This window comes from Pinus tabuliformis, chromosome J, assembly GCF_031772625.1.
Source record: "Pinus tabuliformis cultivar Carrire ecotype Pingquan chromosome J, CPIR1, whole genome shotgun sequence".
NCBI classification, from domain to species: Eukaryota; Viridiplantae; Streptophyta; class Pinopsida; order Pinales; family Pinaceae; genus Pinus; species Pinus tabuliformis.
In genome coordinates this window covers 1,107,623,676-1,107,649,633 of record NC_142295.1, presented here as the reverse complement: position 1 = coordinate 1,107,649,633, position 25,958 = coordinate 1,107,623,676, and the positions used below count along the sequence as shown (strand labels likewise).

At 42.2% G+C, this 25,958-nt stretch overlaps 1 protein-coding gene across 1 annotated transcript; it reads left to right on the top strand.

The window, feature by feature from the left end:
- Nucleotides 1–16,375: 16,375 nt before the first annotated feature.
- LOC149230930 (uncharacterized) lies at nt 16,376–18,428 on the top strand. Its single transcript, XM_089381475.1, has 4 exons — nt 16,376–16,741; nt 16,988–17,187; nt 17,443–17,519; nt 17,611–18,428. Exons 1-4 carry the CDS (start codon nt 16,376–16,378, stop codon nt 18,426–18,428), a joined length of 1,461 nt encoding a protein of 486 aa, XP_089237601.1.
- Nucleotides 18,429–25,958: the final 7,530 nt, after the last annotated feature.

Genomic DNA, 25,958 nt, shown 5'->3' with positions numbered 1-25,958 from the left:
GCGACTATCTTTTCTCAAAGAGCAATCAGCACACTCTAATGCACTCTTCCTAAATCAAACATGCAATCTTATCAAAATGCAAAATGCACAATGCAGGTGTTTGTTTTCACTTTCTTAGTATAAATGCCTACAAAGAAAGCTTTTTGTACAACTTCGAATTTGCTTTTAAATGACTGAAAAATAAACAAGTTTTCTTTTTCCAAAATCAGCAAGGGTAGAAGAGATTACAATCAATTTGCGACTTTTCGAAAGAAATACTCGTTTCGACACTTAAAAGTGACAAATTCCAACCAATAAGCAAAAGCAAATGATAATCAAACTGCAAACAGCCAATGAACTCTCTCCTAAGATCACAATCAATCACTCAATCAGATCTGAAACAAGGCTACAGGATGACTATTTCGCTTATGCAAAGGAAAACTGTAAATGACGCCACAAACACATAAAAACACTTACAGTCTTTTTGTACAAAAATGAGGTGGAATTTAAGCAAAGAAAAGGGGTTATCAAAGGTGGTACCTATGCTGGTTAAAGGCTGCAAAAAACAGAGATCAAAATAAGGCAAAAGACAGCAAGGAACCCCAGCTGCACAAGGCCACACTGGTTCAGCGCAGGTACAACACTGTCAGTTTGACATTCAGCGCAGGTAGCCTACACGGGACCTGCGTTGAAATGCAGACTGCCTTCAGAGTGTCTGCGCTGAAAGGAGAAACTCTCGTTTCTCTTGGTTTCCGGGTCATAAAATGCTCAAAAATCAATTGTTTCAGGCCAAATCAGAAACACAAGCAAGGTATAAACAGAGGGATGCTTTGAAAGGGTACTAAAGACTATCACAAAGGATCATCAAGTCATTTGTGAGTCCATTGTTAAGATCATAGACAAAAAACCCAGTGAAGGATCAAAGCAGCAACATTCTACTTTGCAAAACAGTTCGATTGTTGCTGTTGAGTCTATGAAGTAAACAATGATACAAACTCAAACAAAATGACTAAAACAAAGTTCTTCCCCAGCGGAGTCGCCAATTTGTTGTGGGGAAAAATGCCTATGCAGGACGATCCTATCCACCTAAGACGTGATAGTGCCTTAGCAACAAACGAATGCAGCTACTTCGGTTTCTTCCTTTATGAAATATGAAAGAGAGGAGATTGATAGACTTACCGTTATCTTTTGGTTGTCCCTCGATCTAGATCCTCTCCTCTTTGCGTGTCCACAGCTACTTGCCTCCTCGCTTTTTCTCCCACAAGATCACAAGAGAACAGCTACCTGTGACAAGAGAACAGCTACATGCAACAAGAGAAGGACACAATACAAAGGCAAATATACATATTCATAAATGATTCAGGATTAGAAGTAAATCAAATACACTAATGTAAATCATACAATAAACACCAGCATATAGGAAAGAACCAAGAAGCTTTATTGATTGATAAACAAGGTTCAGGAAGAGATACAACCCATAGGGTTCCAACCCAGCATCTCCTTCCCAGCAGAATGGAATTCCTTCTTTAGCCCCTTTCAAAGCATAAGCACCCAATGATCCAACCACAAACCAACAGCAATTCTTTGCATTCACAATATTCCAGCCTCCCATGACCGCATGAGAGAGATCTATATATAGGAGTTTTGGAGAAAGGATGAGTCAGCTTGAGGCTGGTATGAAGCTGACTAGTGTCCTCTCCCACTTCAGTTCTTGAGTCCACTTGGAGGTTCTTACTTCCACTTGGAGATTTGGAACCTCTTACTCATCACCAGTCGAATTCCTTGATCCAAGTGTCATTTTGGAAGCTTCCTGGGCATTGACACCTTGAGAAATGAGTCTGCCACTTGTCCAGTTACGCTCTGTGGTTTTTGGTGCTGCTGAAGTAGATGTTGCTGTCTGTTCAGTCTGTTGAGGAGGAGGAGCAGTGATAGGAGCAGTTTCCTCAAGATTGATGACCAGAGGAGGCTAAGAGGTCTGACCCTCTTCTCTTTGTTTCAGTGCTATTTGCAATGCTGCTTGTGCAGCCTCTGATTCTCCCAATTTTTCTTGTGCTTGAACAAGTTGCTTATAAAGGGAAATCATCAAGGCTGTGGCATCCTGCTCATGTCTTTGCTGAGCTACTTCATCTGTTTGAGGGTGAATGGTAGCTGGGAGTTTGATCTTTTTCCTTAAGGCAGCCATGTCAGCATCCCTCAACTTCAATATCTCTTGTATTCCTTTGATATCTTTGGGATCATGCCCAATCTCAATGATGATGTCTTCCAAGGACCTTATTCTGTTGTCCTTTGCCTGGGATGATGCCCTCTCCAACTCCAGTTGAGAGGCTGTATTATTGAGGCTGCTTTCTAGTTTGTAATTTTCTAATGTTTTGTCTGCCAAGGCGGCATACACCATCTCACCAGTCTGTTTGTGCATTTCAATTTTATCCATTGGGTGTATGTACTTGGCTAGGACCTCCAGATTGGTTCTAAGGTAATCTGAGGTAGATTGGGGCTGCAGTGCTGTTGGCATAAAATGGCTCATGATCATTTTGCCTTCCTGCACATCAAATGCAGACATCAGTCTTTGTTGATTGGAGGGAGCCATTTTCAATAAATGGTTGTACAGCTGTATCTTGATAGGGTCACTCCTTTTTTTGATGTCTATAAATTGCTGCTTGATGCTCATTTCTCCTTCTCTTTGCTGGCTTGAGGAGCTGACCTCCCCTCCCATAGTTCTGTCCTGTTCCTGCTGGAAGGAACTGGCTGAAGCTTCTCTGCTGGGTGGGCCCATGCCCAATGCTTGCCTTATTGCTATATCCTCCTCAGAAAAGTCATTCAACCTTTGTCTTTTCTCTCCCTGGTTTATAGATGATGTCAGGGGAGTTACTCTATCCCTTTTTCTGTTTATGTCCTCCTTCTGTGGAGTTTGGAGGACCGAGGCTTCAATGGTAACTTCTGGCCTAGGAGGCACTATGTTTTGAGCCTGTTGCTCAGTGAAAATTGGAGTATCAACTACTCTTTCTTGCTGTAGGGGTTGCTGTAGGGGCTGTTGTCTGTCATGTTGCCCTTCTTCTTGCTGCAATTCCTGTTGTTGTTGTTGTTGCTCTACCTGCTGCTGCATTTCTTTATCTGCCTGCTCTTGAGTCATTGGAGGTGGCTGCTCCTTGCCATGAAGTGATTGTTCTGTCTCCATTTCCTTTTCTTTGCCTTTGCTAGATATATTTTCAGTGGCCTTGGTAGTTTGCTGTTTGGCAGTTGAGGAGGATGCAGCTGCTCCCACTTGTGTGCTTGGAAGTGTGAATACCTGTGAGCAAAGTTCAAGGTCAGCCATCTTCCTTAGATTCCTTACTGCCCTCTGATTTAGCTCTTCTTGTGATACAGGCTCTTCTAAGGTCCCTCTCCTCCATTTGTCTTGGTTTGCATATTTTTCAATGTGAGGGATACTATAATGATCATAGGCAGACAACTTATATTTGAGCCTCCTCATAGTTATAAAATGGTTAGGGTCATAGGGCTTCCATAGGAAACTGGTTTGAAGGCCAAGGGACTCAAGCATTCTATCTGCTTCCTTCCATCCTTCCTCCCTCTGGTTATAGATAAAATGACCAAGTTGGCTCTTGACCTTCAACTGTGCTTTCTTGCCTTTACCTGAAAAGTGAAGCACATCAACATGGCCAAATTACCTGAAGTACTCTAGGGAAAATAGCCTCATAGGCACATATTTAGGTAATCTGAATGGAGGCAACTCACACCCATATATCCTGATGACGGTGTGGTTTTGGTAGAAGTACCAATCCCCAATGCTGTAAGATTTGGATAGCTGAAGAATTCTCTGCATGTCATCAGTGAGTCTTGGAGGAGGTGAGCTCATCAGCATTGCCATAGCTGGATGGATGAACAGATCTATGAATTCACAGTAAGTGTATGGAGAATCAAATCTATTGTGGAAGACAGAGGACCAATAGGCCACTGATCTGGGATTGCCTTGGGCATCCACTCTTTTGATTGAAAAATGAAATTTCTCATGTTGATGGTACAAGATCAAATGGTAAATGTAAGAGGTGTATCTGAACACCTTTTCTCTGGATAAATTCATTAGCTGCTCATGCATTTTGTCGGAGATGTAGGTGGCATAATCATAGCAAAGTGGAGTTCTGCCCGGAGTGAACATCAGCATCATTACCAGTACAGTTTGGTCTACCAATTCAATTGAGCTATAGCCCAAAATAGGACTAATCATATCTACCAAGTCCCTGCCCAACTGGTTAAGGTATACTTGATTCAGAGGAGGATATTGCACAGAATCAGAGTCAATGTATAACTGATTTAGTTTAGTGATTTGAGCATCTGTCAGTCTAGCCCCTTGTTTTATCAGGTCTACTAGTGACAAAGGGACCAATTTTCTCTGAGTTTTGAAGCAGAGCATGTCCCTGATGGCTTCAGGAGTGATGTAAAAGACAGCAGAACCAGAAGGATCCAACACAGCCCTCTGAGTAGGGTCATAACATACAGCACAAAGGTGGATCAAATCAGGGAATTGATTGACTTGAGGCAGCTTAAAAATAGGAAGAAAGGAATCCCATATACCCAACACATCTGTTCCATTTTCATGTTTGGCCTTAAGTTCATTGAACAGGTGGATATGGAACTTGGTTCTCATTAACATCTCTTCTGAAATCTGATAATCCATATCTGCCAAGGGTTGCCATTCCAATTCCCTTTGAGGGGCATTCAGAGGCTGAACATTTAGTACTACAGGTGTCTCCATTGCAAAAGAGGATTCTGAATTAAGTGTAAAGTGGTCTCAATTGAGCAGAACAGTATAGAGGAGTGTCTCTTTGCCGGGGAGGTGAATTTATAAGGAATAGAGAGTAGTTCTGATAAACAGCAATTGAAATATTGTTTAAAGTGTAAATAAGACCAAAGGCTGGTCTCACTCTGTCCTTGTAGCAGGTATTTGGTGGCTTGACCAACTGTTTCACGTTTGCGCGAACAGTATGCGGTTTTCTGTGAAAATATGGGCAAACAAGGCTCAGCTAGTGTTTTTGGAGTTCACAGTTGTAAATGGGGCTAGGCGCGAGGATTTTGCCGGTCAATTATATATTTTTTCACAGATTTAATCGTCCTTGGCAATTTACAGAAAACGAATAGGTGAGGGAAGGATTCTCAAAGGTAAATACCTGTTTTTTAGAGAGCAATGGAGAGGAATGCAAGTGGAAATGGTGCGCTGGCGGTCTCCTGGTCGAGTTCTGCAGGTTGGTGCACGGTTGGACGTGAAGAATGCATGTAGGAGCAACGAACGTTTTTGTAGAAAAGTGCCCAAAAACGCGAAATTTGGCTATAATATTGATTTTTCGGACTTTTGGCGCGTTTTTCTGGTGACGTCAGCATGACGTCATCGGTGGGGTCAGGGTTAGGTGACGTCAGCATGACGTCATCAGGTGGGGTGGCAGGCTCTGAGTGGTCCACGGGGATGATGAAGTGGCGAGACACATTAGCAGAAGGGCGGGCGCAGCGGTTGACGCGATGGCAGGGTGGCACTGACGTGGGATGACGTGGGAGTGACGTTGGACAAGCGAGATGACCGAAACCGGAAGCGGTTAGCGGTTTTATATCGCACCGCTTATGATACGGACGAGGTATTTGTCAGGCGTACCTCCGACGCGCTGTGGGGAAGACGCGTGGCGGCCGAATGACGTAATCTTCTGACAGATATCGGAAGGTATCTGTCGGACGTCGGGGCCCTTCCGATATCGATAAGGACCGTTGGATTCATGACGCTTGATCGGACGGCGGTCAGGTCGATGACATGGTCGGTGGATATGGCAAAGGCGCGGTATTATTTAATATTTATTTTCGGGATGCGCGCTTAGGCGGAAGACCATCGGGGTATGGTGTTTTATAAGGTTTTTCAATTTATTTTGAAGAATCAAATATACGCGCCGAAACTTTGGATAAGTGCCAAAAGGTGGGTTTTTTTGGGTTATTGGGTAGTTTCAAAGGGGTTTCATGGGTAAAGGGGATTTATAAGGTTTTTTCAGCAGAGGGATGGAGAGGGCTGAGGGAAGAGGTTGCTGCTCATAACCAGAGGTTAGAGCAGCTCCAAGATAGGGTTGACCACAGTCCCAGATGGACTAAAGTCTCCCTTGACCATTTATTTGGCTATAGTGCCAAGAGGAGGATATGTACATAGTGCTGGGATTTATACACCATAGTGTTATTATAGTAGGGAAAAGGTGATATAGGGGATTTATATAGTAGAGTTAGAGTTAATATGGATGAAAGAGTGAATGAGGGGGGAAATCACTAAGTTTATTTGAAACTTACTTAGTTTAAAGAGTAGATCAAAATGAAAAGAATTTTAGACAAGAAATGTGGCTTCTAAAAGAATAAGAACCACCATAAAACCATAATCTCTTCCATGAATCTCAGCTGATGAGGGAGTGTTAGTAATGAAATAGAGAGGGGAAGAAGGGAGGTTAGACATGCCTCTTGTTTGCTGCAACTTGATGAAGAATGACACCTTCTCAATTTATTGACTTTGCTTTGGTAAACAAAGTTAACACACCTGCAAATTGTAGGAAAAGACCTTTCTGCAACCCCAACTGCCTACCCATCTATTTGCCTAGCATTTTTTATTTCTTCTTGGAGGGTGCACTTGGACTTGCAGACCCTCACTTGCCTTTTCTTTTCTTTGGCTTTTTCTTTTGTTTTTCTATCTAATTCTACCCTTATTTCTTCCAAGATCCCAGATTAAGCTGTTGGGAGCCTTTTTTCTCTACCTAAACTACTTGTCTGCCAAGATTAAACAGTTTGGACAGACTGCCTTCTCTATTCTACAACAGAAAATTCAAAACATGGCATGATCCAGATTGGGCTGTTAGACCATCCATCAAGCTTTAAGATAACATGAAACTATTTACACACCTTGTCTTCTTGGAAATATGGGAGCTTTGCACCATCAAAGCAGAGCATATTTGGCCTTTTTATAACCAATCATGAAATATGAAACCTATTGATATAGGTAGCTAACAGTGGCTCCACATGGGGATGGTGTTTCATTTGAAAGACCAAGAACAGCAGGTCAGATTGCCTTGCTCCTTGACTGCTCTTGCCAATCTTGAAGTTTGCTGTTTTGAAATGCCAAAATTCTGTGCTTCTTTTCTTGGTAGACTTCTGATTCTATTTACCTTATGCTGATTGTGAATAACACTTGAGAAACTGCATTTTTACAATTTGAAAAAAAGTAATATATACATTTGGGTATGTACAATGGAAGCTCATGCTGTACTTATGGGTGGTAGTCAAAATAGTGCTTCAGCATCCTACCATTCACAGGACCTTCATCCAAGTCAGTTTCAGTTAGACTTTTAAGGAAATAGGTATTGTTTCCTTGCACTGTTTGGACAGCAAATGGTCCTCTCCAAAGGGAGTCAAATTTTCCATGTTTTCCCTTCTCCTCTCTTCTTGAATCCCACTTGAGGACTTTGTCACCAATGTTGAAGTCTTCTGCCTTGGTCCTTCTGTCAAAGGCCTTCTTCAATTTCTCTTGTAGAACTTGGACTCTGCTGAAGACTTGGTCTCTAGTTTGCTGTAAGCATATGAGCTGATTGATCCTTCTTTGCATATCATTTGGTTCAGCTTGGCTTTCTTGAAGAAGTTTCATAATAGGGACTCCCAGTGATGAAGGAAATTTGGCTTCTAATCCATAAACCAACTCGTATGGGCTAGTCCCAATTGATCTCTTGGTTGTTAGTCTATCTGCCCATAAGGCATTGACCAGCTTCTTATGCCAATTCTTTTTGTTCTCTTCTAGTACTTTCTTGATGATGTTTACCAGACTTTTATTTGATGATTCAGCAAGGCCATTTCCTTGGGGATAGTATGCAGTAGAGTGACCCAAGGTAATATGGAATTTGTGACAGAAATTCACCATTTTCTTGGATCTGAAGGCAGCAGCATTGTCTGTTATTATCTTGTTGGGGCAGCCAAATCTAGACAATATGTTGTTCTCCAAGAACTGAATAATTGTTGAATCATTTGCTTGTCTACATGGGATGGCCTCAACCCATTTGGTAAAGTAATCTATGGCTGTCAAGATCCATCTGTGTTGGCCTGAGGATGAGGGGTGAATTTCCCCAATGAAATCCAATCCCCATTGTTGAAAAGGTCTCTCTGTTGCAATAGGCCTCAAGGGAAGTGGCAGTGGTAGCTAACACAACCAGATTCAAATCAGCCCGGAAGACCAAGATAAGACCACCTTCACTTGTCCTTGGGGTACCTTTGCCTACCGAGTTCTTCCCTTTGGGCTATGCAATGCTCCTGCTACCTTCCAGAGAGCTGTCTTGAGCATCTTCTCGGAGCTGGTCCATGATGCAGTGGAAATCTATATGGATGACTTCACTCCTTATGGGGCCAACTTCCAGGAAGCATTGTCCAATCTGGGAAAAGTCCTAACCAAATGCATTGAGATGACCTGTCCCTTAGTCCTGAAAAATGTGAATTCCTGATGACTGAAGGGACCGTGCTAGGCCATACCATTTCTTGCCAAGGGTTACAGGTGGATCCTAACAAAATAGCTCTCATCAAGAAGGTTCCACCTCCTCAAAAGGTAAGGGATGTTCGGAGTTTCTTAGGACTAGCAGGGTATTACAGGAGATTCATTAAGGACTTCAGCAAGCTAGCCTCGCCATTGTTTGGCTTGTTGGCAAAAGATGTGGAGTTTAAGTGGACTGATGATTGTCAGAGGGCTTTGAATGAATTAAAGGACAAGTTGGTGTCAGCCCCAATCTTGAGAGGTCCAAATTGGGCCCTACCTTTCCACATCCACACTGATGCCTCGAACAAAGCCATAGGTGCAGCTTTAGGACAAGTTGAACAAAAACTTCCATATGTCATTTACTTTGTTAGTAAAAACTTGTCCAAAGCTGAGCTGAATTACACTGTAACTGAGAAAGAGTTTTTGGCTGTGGTCCATGCACTGAACAAGTTCCGACATTATATCACTGGCTATCAAACATTTGTACATACTGACCATGCTGCAATTAGATATTTAATGAATAAACCAGATGTGAATGCTCGTATTATTAGATGGTTACTTTTGTTGCAGCAGTTTGATTTGACCATTGTTGACAAACCAGGTAAAGAAAATGTTGTTGCTGAATTTTTATCTAGATTGGATTTGTCTGCAGATGAGGATGGAACAGTGGATGACCAGATGCCTAATGAACATCTGTTTTCTATCTCAGCACTCTCTCCATGGTTTGCTGATATAGCAAACTACCTTGTTTCAGCACAGTTCCCTCCGTACCTATCTTCAAGAGAGAAGAGCAGAATCATCAGAAAAAGTGCCTCATTTACTTGGATTGGGGGCAATCTGTTCAAGCTTGGCCCCAATCAGATCTTAAGGCGTTGTGTAAGGGAGGAGGAAGTCTTTGATATCCTCCTCACCTGTCATGATGGGCCTTTTGGAGGACATTTTGCAGCAAAGAGAACTGCCTTCAAGATCCTGCAGGCAGGCTACTATTGGCCCACACTTCATCAAGATGTCAGAAGATATATCAGCCAATGTGACCAATGCCAAAGAATGGGGAAACCGACTCAAAGGGATGAGATGCCCCTCCAACCTCAAGTGACTCTTGAGCCATTTGAGAAGTGGGGTATGGACTTTGTGGGTCCAATCAACCCTCCTTCGAGGCAAAGGTCCTACATCATTGTGTGTACTGACTACCTGACAAAGTGGGCAGAGACTAAAGCAATCAAAGCAAAAACAGAAGAAAAGGTGGCCGAGTTCCTAAGAGAAAACATCTTCTACAAGTTTGGCTACCCAAGAGAGCTGGTCACCGATCAAGGGAGCCAGTTCACATCCAACCTGGTTGAAGACTTACTAGCTCACCACAAGATCAAGCATAGGACTTCCACCCCCTATCACCCTCAAGAAAATGGGCAGGTGGAAGTCACCAATAGAGCGTTAGAAGGGATCTTGACTAAGGTGGTGAGCAGCAGCAGAAGGGACTGGGCAGATCGCCTGGTTGAGGCCACATGGGCTTACAACACAACTTGGAAGACTACCACCGGCTTCACACCTTATGAGCTGGTCTATGGGAAGAAATCTTTGCTGTCCATTGAGTTCGAGTACAACACTTTGAGGATGGCAGCTCAACTAGATCTAGATCTCAGCCATGCACAACAAGAAAGGTTATTACAGCTGAATGTACTGGATGAGCACCGAATGCAGGCCCTCCTTCACTCAAAAGTGGTTCAACTTCAGAGAAAGGTGTGGCATGACCAACATCTCCATGACAAGCAATTTCAGCCGGGAGACTGGGCCTTGTTGTATGACTCCAGATACAAAGATTTCAAGGGGAAACTGAGAACCAGATGGCTAGGACCATATGCAGTGGAGAAATGTCATGACAATGGATCTGTTCTTATTCGGACCATTAATGAGGAAGCCATCCCCATGCTTGTCAATGGGCATCGATTGAAGATCTACAGGAAGCCTCTCTCAAGACAAGAGTTCATCAAAACTATGGAGAAATCAGTGTTGGTCATAGAGAAGGGTTCTGCCTCTCCTTTGGGCATACCCTGAAAGATCTAAATATATAGATATATATATATATATATATATATATATATATATAATAAAGATCCTTGGGTGAAAACCTTTCTGAGGCGCCCAAGGCAGGTGGTAGGGGTGAAAACCTCATTGCGGCGCCCCTATTGTCTTTCAAAAAAAAAAAAAAAAAAGATTGGAAAAAGATCCTTGAGTGAAAACCTCTTTGAGGCGCTCAGGGCAGATGGAAAGGGTGAAAACCTCATTGAGGCGCCCCTGTTATCTTTCAAAAAAAGAGAAAAAAAAAAGAAAAAAACAATAAGAAAAAACAAGATCAGCAAATTCATAATGTAAAATTGCATGCAAGTTGCAGGTGTTCTATGGAGGAGAGGAAGCCTCTCAACTCAAAGCCAAGGATCCTTATCATGCTGTCAGGAGACCTCACCAGCACCTCCTCCAAGAATACTCATTTTCTCCAAGGTATGTGCAATTTTATCACAGCTTCAGTCTTCTACAGGAAGACGCAGATTTTCTACAGGAAGATGCAGATTTTCTACAGGAAGATGCAGATTTTCTACTGGAAGGTGCAGACTCTCTACAGGAAATGCAACCTTTCTATAGGAAGCTCTGTATTTCTACAGGAAACTTCTTGTAGAAGTTCAGGACGGCCCAGAATCTATTTTAAGAGGAGATCTAACGACTAAGGATTGGTTTGGACGCATGCAAGCTATTGTTATCTCCCTTGCACATTGTTGTCACCTCGTCCTGCCATCCTTGTCGACATGCAACGAAGTTACCTGCACCAGCAAAGCAGATCGATGAGTTATCAAGAAAAAGCAATTTTTAAATGAAAAAACGTTGAAGATCTCATACCATATCCATCCCAGTCATCCAGAAGCCCTGGGAGCGTGATCGGGAGGCCAGATCCTTCGTTGTGCAGCATGCACCCAAGGAGGAAGAACTGTTACAAGACATCCCGCGGGAGTCCTGTAACAGTTGAGCCCGCTAGAGTGTATACTATTCACAGCGCTGGCCATACGCCATGAACACAGATGCATGCAGCCAAGCATCAACTCCATCGTCGGCAGCCTGAAAACGTGAACCTCCGGGCCTGTGCAAATTCACCAGCAGCAGATAGATCCATTCATCATCATCCAAAACCCGAAAAATCGTGTTGCAGCCGCGCAGGTAAGTGTCTCGACCCTTTCTTCCGTCAGATCGCATGAATTTTACTTTGAATTGTTTGCAAAGTGTGAAGTGAATGGGTTGAGCGGCTGTATGGCCAGTTGACTGGCCACGTCGACCGGTTAATTGTCTAGTCAGATGTTTGGGTGGCGGCCGTGACAAAAGGAATGGGCAGCACACACGTGAGAACAATCCCGGTCGGGAAAAACGGATTTAGCAGAAGAAACGGCGGCGGATCTGCTGGAAGGATGATGCGGTAGTAAGTGAACTCGTAGACAAATGATGGAACGACGTCATCCAACGGTCCGGCGGGGACAGCTCACCCCCGCGCCACGGATTTCGCCAATTCAAATCTAATCGGCTAGATTGCCCGCATGCATTTATCATTCGCCGTTTGAACCTCGAGTGAACATTCGGATCCCTCTGCAGTTCGAAACTCCGAGCCTTTGGCTATCAGAACAGCTGTTGAACAACACCGAGAGCGCAGACCAACTGCAGTCTTCCCCAGGAATCACGCGCTGCTCCTACAGGAAATCTGCTCCTACAGGAAAGTTGTTTCTACAGGAAGGCGGGTTCCTCACGTAAAAAGGTGGCAGATAAAAAGGTAACCCTGAACTCTCCATGCAATTGGTTTTTAAAGGTGGCAGGATTGTCGTCTACAGTCTGGTCGTAGAAAGTTGTTGCAAGTGTTGTCTGCTGTGCATAGACTGTCGTTCTATAGGATGTCAGTGTAATTAAACTGTGTTAAGGTCCTCAGAGATATGTTTTGTGGATTATTTGCACGACGGAAGCGTAATTCTACACTCTGTCCCAAGAAGCTAAAACTTCTTCCGCATTCGCCACCTCTAGCAACAATTTTTATCATGCCGGGTGGGTTTATTAGAGGGGAACCCACTGATTCATCAAAATTAAGAGAAAACCAGGAGGTGGTGGAGCTCTTCACACGGGCGCAATGGATATCCTTTTGTGACAAGTTGCAGGGTTATGACGACGAAGTGGCAGAAGAATTTTTACAAGCTTTGAGGCCAAAATCCAAAACATTGGCCACCGTGAACTTCAGGGGCCTAAGCCTCAAGCTCACCCCGCAATATATCAGTCGAATTACTGAACTTCCGATGGGTTTGCCATGGGATAAGGAAGAAAGGAATTTGAGCTAGCAGGAAAAGAAAGAATTCTTTCCACCTGAGGAGGAATTCACGGAGGACAAAAATGGGGTGCGTAGAACCAGTTTGTTGCCACCATGGAATGAAGTTAGCCTGCAAATCATGAAGTATATAACCTGTGAAAGTCGTTTTAGCATCGTGTATGGGTATCACTTTAGGTTGCTCACTGAATTGAGACACCAGATTGATCTTCCTGTAGAAAACAAACTGAGCATTCCTTATTTCTTGCTACAGTCTCTAATTGAATGTGCCACAAAGTTAAAAGAAGGCATACCAGATCAGGTAGCCCACCATGGATTGATCAAACTTCTTGTGGAGGATGCGCTTCATTCATTTAAGGTTCCCCTCTCATGGGAAGCATTCAGAAATCTGACAAGAGATGGAGACATAAGGATGTTGACTGAAGAAAATGGTTCCTCCAGCAGTGAGGAAAAAGAAGCAGTGGTCGCGGGAAAGAAAGAAACAGGCCAGAAGACCCCGACCACAGTGCAGAAGAAAGAACAAAGGAGGAAGCACGAGAAAAAGGTGACACACCCATCTTGTCAGCAAGAGAGAAAAGGTTGCAGAGCAGAACGGACAAAGTTGAGAAGGTCCACATCAGCACAGGTACCTCATCAACACCCGCAACCAAACCAAAAAGAAAAACCCATGCAGCAAAGCAAGCCAAGGTGGTGACACCTGTGTCTACAGGAAAGCAGAAACAGGCTTCTACAGGAAGCCCGAAAACAGGAAAAGGGTCTTCTACAGGAAGCCCGAAAATTACCAAAACAGGGTCTTCTACAGGAAGCCCGAAATTGGCTAAAACAGGGTCTTCTATAGGAAGCCCTGAAAAGGTGAAACCCAAGGAGAAGAAAGCTGATATCCGTGAAAGGGAGGCAGCAGTTGTGCTGGCTGGCCTCAGCACGCCACCTAAGCCAAAAGAAAAGAGAAAGAGGGAGACCCATCTATACTTTAAAGCTCGAAGAAGTGTTAGGGTAAAGACGGGCAAGCCACAGCCTTCGTCCAGCAGCCCGATTGTCATTGAAGATACCCCTACTTCACCCAGTGAGAGGTCCCCCTCGAAGATATCGGTCACCTACGAGAAGGGGAGCCCAAAAACAACTACTTGGAAAAGAAGGATAGACCAATCGGCTTCAAAAGCCCGGCTCCAGGTCAAGGAAACAGAGAAGAGGGAAGGAGCGGCACCCTCATCGCCACCAAGGGCAGAACAGGCAGAGCCACCAAGAGTAGGAAAGAAAGAGCGTATTCCGGAGCCTAGTTCTCGGCCAAGGACAAGGAGCTGGGGCAAAATTGCTCAAGGATGAGCAAATATTTTAGCTGGGGGGTGATGATGAGCCCCAATTTTTGGTAACAATTTGGGCTCATTTGGCCTACTTACCTTGCTCAACCCTTTATCTTTTATCACTTATGCATTCATTTCTTGGTATATTCGTGTTATTTGTAGGAAGAAGGGCAGGCATTATATCTATGTGGCTAATACATGATGATTTCAGGTTTTTTGGCATTAAAGGGAGCAAAGACCACGCAGAAGGAGACAAGGAGACAGCAAAGGTGGAATTGCAGGTTTATAGGGAGGTTGTCTACAACCTTAAATGACCTCCCTCGTGATCTCCACCCTAACTCCGAGCTCCAACAGCTCTCCCCACCGAGCTTAAACGCAGCCAACGGGTTCTACAGGAACAGCAGTCTACAGCAGTTTAACTTTCAGTTGGACAGCCAAGCTCCACGTATTGAGGAAGCCAGCTGGACCCTCATCATGTATAAATATTAAGGCCGTAGCCTTTGATAGGAGCTTTTTGAACCTTTGAACTACTGTTGCAATTTCTAAGCACGAGCTACAGCTCGGTTTTTTATTCTTTTGTAAGCCAGTTTTGGCATGATATTAGACTCATGATTATTCAATAAAGGCAGGTAGCTTTGGATTCAATTCTGAGTTTTTAAGGGAGCTATAGCTCTCAGGTTAGGGCCCAACCTGAGAGCAATAGACCTCCTCTTCCTTGTATTATTACTTGTCTTTCCTTTCAGCACTTTATTCCAATGTTTTGACATGCATTTAGAAATTACAGTCTGCTGATTTGATTTCTTTTATGTGATTGAATAGGATTAGTTTACAGTTCAAGTGCTTTTAGTTGCTTAGATTAGAGTAGGAGGATCAGCATTCATTAGAGCTCCAAGAAAAGGTTGACAGTGCACTCACTGCCATCTCTGTTTAGAGATTGGGGGTGTAGACCGTACCAGCCACCAAAAACGCAGTCATACACTTTCATTCAAGCTGCAACACAGTCATTTCAATCGTAGATCCATCCATGCATTCTGATCTTGAGCAGTATTTCTTCATTCCAACTCCATGCACGATTTTTCTCTGAAGTTACATTGTTGTTCGTTGATTTAATAACACAGTTAGGATAGGTTGATGAATTCTTGGTTTTGTGCAGATTTGTTTCCTTTACACTGCGTTGCATCACTCTGTTATCTTCTTCTTCTTCTCAACCACGCCTAAAGTCACCTACCCAACCTCTGTTCAGCTCATTTGCCTTCCAACACTTCTACTGTTCACGTAGCTCCATCTCTTTGATCTTTCATTGCTTCCATCCTTCTATCCACCAACCAACTGTACCCACTCTTTCCTCATCTCACATCTCTATCCCTGAGCCATCATAAGCTTCCTTTCCATTCTACCTGTCCATTCATACAAATCCTCCACTCCTCCATCACCCAAAACTCCAACCACAGACCATCCTGTAGAAGTTAGCAGACTTCCTGTAGAAATCCCGAGCTTCCTGTAGGATCCCCTGCAGACATCCTGTAGAAACCTGTAACCTCGGTTGCCGAGCACCTGAACGTTGTGGACTTCTGTGGAATGATGTTTTGGATCCCCTGGAACCTCTCCTAGCCCTCCTGACCTTTCCCAAGCTTTCTTTCCCTTCGAACTACCCCTGCACAGTCAAACCCTAATAAGAAACAAAATCATAATAACTCCAACCACTTAAGCAAAAATACAAAAACAATGTTCTTTTCAGTAGAAGTAGCTTGAATTCATGCATCTCATATCACTAGAAGTAATGGCATCATTTCTAGAAGTTTGCACTCCCACCATTGCATCATAGAGATTAGACTAGTCAGATTAGGGTTTACTAGGGTTTCCCTGTTTTGTTGGCTTTCAGTTCATTATTGCAAAGTAGGTTAATTTCCTTTGAGATAGCCTTCGTCCATCATTTAGAAAGCTTCTTCTGAGATCATATAGAAGTTGGCTTGAGCCCTAGCGGACTTGTGCCAGCTGACCAAGTGACAGTTGCGACAAGAGCTAGTACTTGTGAATACAGCACCGTCGCTTCCAAGTTTGTTACGAACTACCGGGTTGATAAAATTAGAGATAGGAAGCTCCAGGAGTTGTAGCATTATTGCTAAAATACTGGAGCCCACCACCAGCAATGTAGCTGAACCTGGATCTACAACTAAAAAACATCTTCCACGTCACAACATTAAAGTTGGTTGTCAGTGTTACTTTATTATGCGACAACTTTCTCTTAGACCAAATGATGATGTTCTAATATATACAGCATGCAGACATATTGATGGGCAAAATGTGGTTTGTCATGGAAATGAGGCAAATGACATGCCCAAGAAATTCAATTATGCGCCACATTTAACAGAGAATATACGAACCATTGTTGAAGATTTGATTTGTGATGGTTTTAATGCTACGATGATCTGGGACAAATTTATCTTTGATGTAAGGTATGGATCTGGTGAGTTCTTCACAGGGGCACCTCGAGATTCTTTTATGACAAGAAAGGATGTGTCAAATATGTACAATAATATCAAAAGGCTAGAGTATGTGAGGCATGAAAGTGATCCAATGAGTGTGGATTGTTGGGTTAGTGAGTGCCCAAAGAGCTTTTTCTTCTACCAACAACAAGATGTTGTTAAAAACATCCCTTTCATTATAGGCATACAAACTAAGTGGATGCTTTCAATGATGGTGAAACACTCACACAACAACATGTTATCAATGGACTCCACTTTCAGCACTAATAAATATAGGGTAAACATATCTACCAAAACTTCATTTCAATGTCGTCCTCTTATATGCTTATAATTTTGTTGTCTTATTGTAATGCAGTATCAACTGTACACCATAATGATTTTTGATAATCATCACAATGGGATTCCAGTGGCATGGGTAATATCATCACGGAATGGTACTCCTGATATTTGTAAATGGATGTCACAATTATTTGCAAATGGGAAAAAGGAAAACCCAGATTGGCATGTCCGAGCTGTCATCACAGATGATGCAGCGGCGGAAATCGAGGCATTAAGGTGAACCAGTTTTTTCTTTTTAGAAGAGATAAAAAGCAATAATGTACAAGGATATTCTCTTTTAATGTTATATTATTTCAGGACTTGCACAAACTCTACACTATTATTGTGTGTATGGCATGTCCGTAGAGCATGGTTGAAAAATGTTGGAACTAAAGTTAGGGGAAAGGAAAATAAAGTCCATATCTTCCGTGCTTTAGGAGAAATCATGCATTCGTGTAAATATGATGAATCTGTACAACATGAAATTCGAAGTTTCTTTGATGAATTCAAAGAAGAAACTGTGTTTTTGGATTATTTTACAACCAACTGGTTAGGCAACAACAAATTATGTAAGTTTCTTAAAGTTGCATTTTATCAGTTTATTTTGTAATGGACCATTTTCTATTGTTTCTTCACATCTAATATATGTCTTTTTTCCAGATATGTGGGCAAAATCATATAGGGACTTCTCACATTCCAAACAAGATACTAATAATGCTATCGAATCTTATCACTGGTATCTAAAGCAAAGGTACCTTTGTGAGAAGAACAATGCGTCCCATAGAAGGGTGGATTGGTTGTTGCATCTGTTATTGAAAAAGGTTGAGTTGTATTACATTCACATGCAACGTCTAAAAAAAGTTGGTTTTGTCCGAGCTTCAAAAACTGAGCAACAAATAAATTTAAGTAAGTGCAAAGCAAAGAATATCCCAGATGAAGATTGTGTGGCTGATGGAAACAGTGAATCTGAGTATTTGGTTCGTAGCCAAACTATGGAGACTCGTGATACATGGTATCATGTCATCTATAAAGGGCTGAACCTAAACTTTTGTAATTGCAAATGGGCCCTAAATGGCAATATTTGTAAGCATATTTTAAAAGTTGAGATGCTAGTGACTAGCAATGTTTCGGGGGGCAATGAATTGCCTAATGTCTCTAGGTCTATTACAGAAAGACCTAGATATTTACTTGATTTAAATGAAACATTTGTAATGACCCCAGAAATTGAAATGAACCTTCCACCTTCTCCTTCCACTGATTCAACCATTGTAAGGTCAGATAGCACACTAACTAGCGATGAAGAAATTAAACTTGTGATTTCATCAATTCATAAGAAATTGAGGGGTTTACTACAAATAACACCCACAACTTTGGAGCAGGCATATGCATTAAATCAATTGGTAGAAAATGTAAGCCAAGAGTACAATAATAAGAAAATCGATGTTGTGACTCCATCCAAGGTCACTACCAAGAGGTGACATAGTTTCTTGAGCCCAATAAAAAAAGGGGAAAAAGTGTTCGTGTGTTGAAATCAAGAAAAGATGAACCACCGTTTCTAAAGGTTGGATGGTGTCGTGGAAGGAAAAGAAGCATGAATGAAAAATTGGAGATCTCTTCTACAAAAGAAATCAATCTGGACCACACATCTAGAAGGGTACAACATTCTATTTTACAAAATATTGGTATGGAAATTTCAATTGATGTATCATTTTATGTGAAATTCAAAATATCATTATCTTCATCGCCTTCCATGCAATTGCATAACAATGTTTTTTTTGTTGTTACCGCTGAAGATTCCACATCTCATAATATTTCAAGTTGTCAAGTTCAATTATTTGATGAGAATAATGTGGATCCAAATATGGGGAGTTCATTGATTCCTTTTCCATTTGATTCACCGTGTCCACCTCTCCCGTTTGATCATCGAACCCCCTGGTTGTTTCCACCATTTGCACCAAATTCATTCATTGGGCACCCTACCTCAACCCTTAACATTTTGGTTCCACACCCTAGGGTGATGCCCCCTATTGTACAACCAGTCGGATTGTATCGCCGCTCACACTCTATACCTTGTTCATTTATGACATCCAACATGCCTCAATCCATTGCCCCAGAACTACACAACTATTACACACTTCCAATAAAAAATTTACCTACAGTTGCTCCATCTACAGAGGAGGAACAATCTACTCACATGCCTTCAAACTTTATGGTAAGAAAAGTTGGTTGATGAAAATGTTATAACTTTCATGAATGAAATTTTGTATGAATCAAAATCTCTATTTATATTTTAAGTGAACCTATATTGGTAATTTGTTTTGTAATGGATTAACCAAAAGCATTTGACAACATTCTTCTCAATTTGTTTTACAGGAAATAGCGGGTGAAAAGAACAATCAAAGTGCCAGCAATCAATGGCAAGATGACAAATATTCGAGCTGATGAGTATTCATGGAGAAAATATGGGCATAACCCTATAAAGGGCTCTCCTGATCCAACAACATATTGTGTGCATGACGGGTTGAACATGTCTCTGGATATGTACAACATTATGTAATTTCATGTTTGCACAGTTATCGTATTGAGCTATTGAAATCTTTTTGTTGAACTCAAAGCATATAAAATCTTAGTGTAAATGTTGGCTGAACTCTCACAAACTCCAGAAAATGGTTATTTGCCTTTTTTCTACTATAAGCTTGATACATCCTTTTTGGATAGCAATATAGTGTATTGTATATAAAGGCAGAATTGGAACTCTTATATTGATCCGGATTTAAGCAGGAACGCAATAGATTACAGATATAACCATAAATACAGAGATGCGATAACCATAAAAATAGAGATGCAGCGGAAATAATACTTCATTTCACTAATGGAGAATACTGAAATATGCTTACAAATAGAAATGACCCAGCTAGGGCGATGGTAGCTTATCTCTGAGAAGAGATGTGTCGGCTACATGCCTCTGAACTGTTCCGAACTGTCTTTACAATGAGGCTCGAAGGCCTATTTATTATTGAGAAACAATGGAAAACCCTTAACATTCCAAAACCTAACCCTAGAAGATGAAAACGCCAAACTATGGGCCCCGTTTGGGTAAATTGGTACATCAACTTCCCGGGGTCGTAACTTTGGCATACGATCTCCGTTTTACGCGCATGATAGCCCGTTGAAAAGATCTTTCTGAGGACTATAACGCAAACAACGATTTTTTATCTAAAAACTCGCAGGAGCGGGATTTCCCAAAAAATGTCGTTTAGGGCCTCAAAACGGCTCCGGAAGTTTAGGACCCGAAAACTGCTAAAAATAGTAAATTGTGCTATAATTAACGAAACTGAAAATGTCAAGAGGGACAATGGTGGGGGTCTAGGTGGACTTGGCAGGTGGCCACCAATATCCACCTGGATCATTCCTCCCCCCTTAGGAAGCAATGGTCCCCATTGCGTTGAGTTCCTCCATGAGATGGGGAAACTTTTGCTGAACTTGGTCCCTGGTGAGCCACTTGCCATTGTGAAGGAGTTGGCCTGCTTTGACAACTCGATACAGTTGAATATTCTGTCGGCGAGTATTCTTGATCTGTGTATCCATGATTCGATCAGTTGCAGCTTGTTCCATGCAATCTGGATTTAATTCTGTGGGGGTGAGCTGTTCTGCAATGTCGGATGTATCTAGCAATGGTGGAAAGTATGGCCGAAGGCGGTCCACATTGAACACTGGGTGCAGGCCAAGGAATGGGGGAATGCTGAGTTCAAATGCATTGTCTCCCACAGCCTTAGTAATGGTGTAGGGACCATATCGGAGTGGTCTCAGTTTCCGATAGGCTCCAGTAAGGCGTTCCTTTTGTAAATGCAACCAGACTTTGTCACCCACCTGAAACTTGTGTGGTACCCCTCCAGGTAACGAGAAGTTGTTCCTGTGTTCTGTCATGACTGTATCCCTCTGTTGCTGCTGCTGTGTGGAGGAACCCTTCGCGGGGGTCATGGATGTAGCAACGATCTTCCCCTTACTTTGGGAACGAACCAGACAGAAAATAAATTTCCTAGTCTGTGAGATGAGCTTGCTGCCTTTCTTAGCAGTGATCAAAGAGGTGGCGGTAGGTGGGGCTACCTCTGGTATCCTGTATAATGAATTATCCAAAGAAATGATGACAGCGCGAGGCCTTGAATCATACACAGCATGTCGCCTCCACAAGTATGGCTGGCCTAATAGTACATCACAAACATCCAGAGGTGTAACATCACACAATACCTCGTCTGTGAAGGGCTTGATGCTGTAGGGAAGGCGGAACTGCTGGCGAACTTTGAGATCTCGTCCTTCGTGAAGCCAACCAATAGTGTACGGCTGTGGGTGTGGTGTAGTTGGTAGGCCCAACCGCTTCACGACCTCTGCTGAAATGAGGTTCTTTTGGCTGCCACTGTCGACAATGAATTGCAGCGGCGAACCCTTCACCCACATCTGTGAGTGGAAAAGACGTTCCCCCTCCTCTGGATCTTCGGGCTCATTTTTCTGGATCTTGGCAGTAGCAACAGTGGCGCTGGGATCCGCATCAATAATCTGCTTCCCTTTGTCATTCCCCTTGTCGGGTTCTGACTCAGAGTCGGAACATGCATCTGATTCGGAAGCCTTCAACTCGGCCACCAGCGACTGCTTGGTCCGACACTCACTTGTGTTATGAGTGGGACTCTTGTGGAACTCACACCACTTTCCTGTGTCCTTCTTCAGCTTCATGGTGTTGTTCTTTTCTTGCAGCTTCGATGGGTTGTCTTGGGTCACCCCACCTTGGCTTTGTCCTTTGGGCTTTAGATTTGCAGATCCAAAGTCTCGCTTCTTCTGTTTGAACTTTTGCTCGATTTTGACAGCGTATCGGTATGCTGTGCCGAGTGAGGAGATGTTCAAGAACTCCATCTCTTCCTGGATGTATCTGTGTAGGCAGCCGCGGTATTTGAGTACCAGATGCAGCTCAGAATCTTTGATACCCAACTGTGTGCGAAGGGTATGAAAAATGTTTGTGAACTCCGGCACATCTTGGTCTCGTCCCTGCCGCAGTGTGGTCCATTTGATGTATTTGTCTTCATAGCTTTCGACGGGGTAGTACTGCTCCTTGATGGCATCCCGGAAGTCATTCCAAGTGGGTGCGGTTGAAAATAGTGAGCCTGTACTTTCATCCTTCTGCTCGCAATAGGTTTCCCACCAGTCCTTGACGTGGGGGGCTGCTTTGAGAAGAGCGAAAACAATCTTCTCCCGACTTGAAAATTCGTGAACAGAAAAATACCCATCTAGCAGATTTAACCATTTATCTACGGCATCTGCGTCTATTTGACCCTCGAAGATGGGGATTTCAAAATTAACTTGTACCTTAAACGGTGTGGCGTTTCCAGAGTAGCTGTTGGAAGCCGATGCGTCGCCTCTGGGTAGCCGCTGAAGGATCTGCGCAAAGCTATCCATCATCGCGTTCCTTTGCCGCTCGAGCGCTTCTTCGAGCAAGATTTTGATAGGATCTCCTGCCCCCTCGTCTTTCTTCTCATCCGCCATGGGAGGACGTCGAGATTTGCGAGGCTGGTCTTGCAAAGGTTCGACCAGTTCAAGCCCTAACTCCTTATATCCCAACCTCGTTGGGGACATGCAAAGAAAAACAGAGAAAAAGCAGACCGCTCTGATACCACTGATCCGGATTTAAGCAGGAACGCAATAGATTACAGAGATAACCATAAATACAGAGATGCGATAACCATAAAAATAGAGATGCAGCGGAAATAATACTTCATTTCACTAATGGAGAATACTGAAATATGCTTACAAATAGAAATGACCCAGCTAGGGCGATGGTAGCTTATCTCTGAGAAGAGATGTGTCGGCTACATGCCTCTGAACTGTTCCGAACTGTCTTTACAATGAGGCTCGAAGGCCTATTTATTATTGAGAAACAATGGAAAACCCTTAACATTCCAAAACCTAACCCTAGAAGATGAAAACGCCAAACTATGGGCCTCGTTTGGGTAAATTGGTACATCAACTTCCCGGGGTCGTAACTTTGGCATACGATCTCCGTTTTACGCGCATGATAGCCCGTTGAAAAGATCTTTCTGAGGACTATAACGCAAACAACGATTTTTTATCTAAAAACTCGTACGAGCGGGATTTCCCAAAAAACGTCGTTTAGGGCCTCAAAACGGCTCCGGAAGTTTAGGACCCGAAAACTGCTAAAAATAGTAAATTGTGCTATAATTAAGGAAACTGAAAATGTCAAGAGGGACAATGGTGGGGGTCTAGGTGGACTTGGCAGGTGGCCACCAATATCCACCTGGATCATATATATAAGGTTGTCTCATCACTATAGATGTGATTTTGGCATGCTGCTTTAATACAAAATGAATTTCAATGAAATAGAAATTTAATAATAAATTGGTCTTTTGTGAAAATTGGTGAAAATTATTGACATGCTCAAAGTCAATCCTTTGTTGTCTAGAAATGATTGAAAATTGTGGAGTTGGAACCCATCTATGCATACTCAATGCTATGTCCTTCAAGTCCAATGTGTCATGACTCATGAAGGAAGGATGGACCTGTATATAGCAAATCCCATAGGGCTGATGGAGGGGACAACCCATGCACTCTAAGGCTAAATTCCTGGTACCAATGAAGGTGTTCCTCATTTAACTTGGCTTGTAACATTCCTTAAACCTCAGCAAGCAGGGGAAGCAATTCAGATTTTCCAGATCAGTTGAACCCAATAAGCAAGGATGTGTTGCTATCTTTATGCTTCCTCTTTAAACAAGGCCTGTTGTGTTCTCATCCATTCTTTCAAAGTTTTGATGTTAGAGATTATGGATTGGTACAGAGTTGGAATCCACAACCTATTTCTGCAAATGTATCTTTTCTTGGTTTTCATTCCAGAAACTAGTTTTTTGAGATATACTACCTATGGGGTGAGCCTGTTGTTTCCAGTTTTGAGAAATTTCATCTTTCACACCAGATTTTTAATCTGGCATAATTTAGTATGAAAAGTCCAATTTTGTGGCCATATCAAGGGGGCTGTAAATTGGACCTTGATTGTTGTTACAATTTGTGAGCTTCATACTGTGCACTATGCAGCTCTACATTGACACAACCAATCAGATCACTAAGAATTCTACAATTTGTGAGCTTCACACTGTGAACTATGCAGCTCTACATTGACACAACCAATCAGATCACTAAGAATGCAACATATGTGTCTAGTCTAGTTTAATATGAGACATATGTGGTGCTTCTTCAAGAATTAAGGCATGTCTCTTAGCATCTTCTTTCAAAAGGAGGATCTTCTATGCCTAACTCGATTCATTAGAGATTCATTTGCTTCAAAATAAGCACATTTAATCTAGATACTTGTTTAACCACTTCTAAGACAAATGGGGCTCATATTTCTACATATTTATAAAGTTTGCAATAACAACTGCACATAAAAGTTGCAAAGAGAAAAGAGCAAGAGTATGATATTCTTACTCCATATCAGAAAGAGACATTCAAAGCTCCTATCTCTAATGAGAGAAAAATGCTCATACAACCAACTAGCTTAATGTTAAGACAAAACTAGCAGCTAATTAACATCTCTTAACCTTGCAGATTCATATAACATGTTACTTTATTACATTATGCCTAAAGTTACTTTATTATTTAATACTGCCATGTAATAAAAACATGATACATACAGCCTGAGTGGTCCTAACAGTTAAGAACATGTGATTCTCTCCACAAAGGTCATATGTTCAATTCCAAACAGGGGTAAACTATGTACATGTGGCCAAGCTACTGTTTGTGTGGCAGTGGTAAGGTATAAGCATTCCCATTCTCGCTTACAGTGTAGCAAATAGACAAATTATATTTATCAGGCAGACCCCAATGCCCAACAATTTTCTAGAAAAAAATAGAAACATGATATGACCATTAAACTAACATTCAAGAATCTCATGAGGCCAAAAAAGAGCACCCCTTACAATATGTAGAACTAAAACACCCACAGATCAGTAGAGCTCCTCATCAAATATCCAAGATTATTGCCATGCACATTCCAGGCCCATGTAAATACACAGAAACAACTTCTCCATGCCTTTCTCAAATAGTAAATTGAACTTTCTTATTAAAAGAGTTTTATATTTTAATTCCCTCAATACAAATACTAAGCATGCCTTGGGGGACTTTCTGGTGATCATTAAGCAGTGATAAAACTTGCGATAATTGTTTTCCAAGCTACAACAACTGAAGTTGTTTCCCACATCATAGAAACTCCTTTATGACACTGGCACAAAACTATATTGTCATAAGCTTTATTAAGTATGCATTTAAGTTCCTCTTTACAACTAGTTGAGAAATGCCTTTGTCACTCAATTAAAATATTGCTCATAGTTAAATGTTATTAGATCTAAAGTAACAGCCAGGGAGTGTGCCCTCCTGGCTGGCATAACTCAAGTAAATAATGACTTTCCAGCAGGTCACCATAATGTAACTCCTCATTGAGGGTGCCCTTCATGTAATCAGTAAAGTTAACTCCCTCATGAACCTCTAACGTTGGTTTTAACTATTTATACCAACAGGACTGCAGATCCAAAAATAATTGAAATAACCATATCAAGTATTGTGCCTTCCTCTGCTATCATAAATCAACGTGGACATGCCCAAAAGTAGCATCAAATCAACACCTTTCCTCTATTGTTAAGTTCTCCCTACTGCTGGTTATAACTCCCATCACAAGCACGCCCAATTTCTTGTTGTAGATACTGTGTTTGGGCTTCAAAGGAGTGCCCCATATCCTGATATATCTCCTCAAAAGAACACTCGAACTTCTGAACATAACCCACAGCCACATACTTTTACTGCAGTGCCCTATCTTATGCAAATCTGCCCTGGAAACAATGGGAAACATGTAGGAACATGGCACAAATGTCCATGATTGAAGTGGCCACGAATCGACTTTGATTTTCCTTGAAAGATATTACTATGCCCTTTTCAATACAGGTGTGGAAAGAAGTTGA

What these genes read in the sequence shown, in the direction of transcription:
- LOC149230930 (XM_089381475.1), top strand. Translation starts at nt 16,376, where the DNA reads ATGCGACAACTTTCTCTTAGACCAAATGATGATGTTCTAATATATACA. An exon ending in CAATGAGTGTGGATTGTTGG is followed by an intron (nt 16,742 to 16,987) that starts GTTAGTGAGTGC and finishes ATTGTAATGCAG; the next exon opens with TATCAACTGTACACCATAAT. An exon ending in GTTAGGCAACAACAAATTAT is followed by an intron (nt 17,520 to 17,610) that starts GTAAGTTTCTTA and finishes TCTTTTTTCCAG; the next exon opens with ATATGTGGGCAAAATCATAT.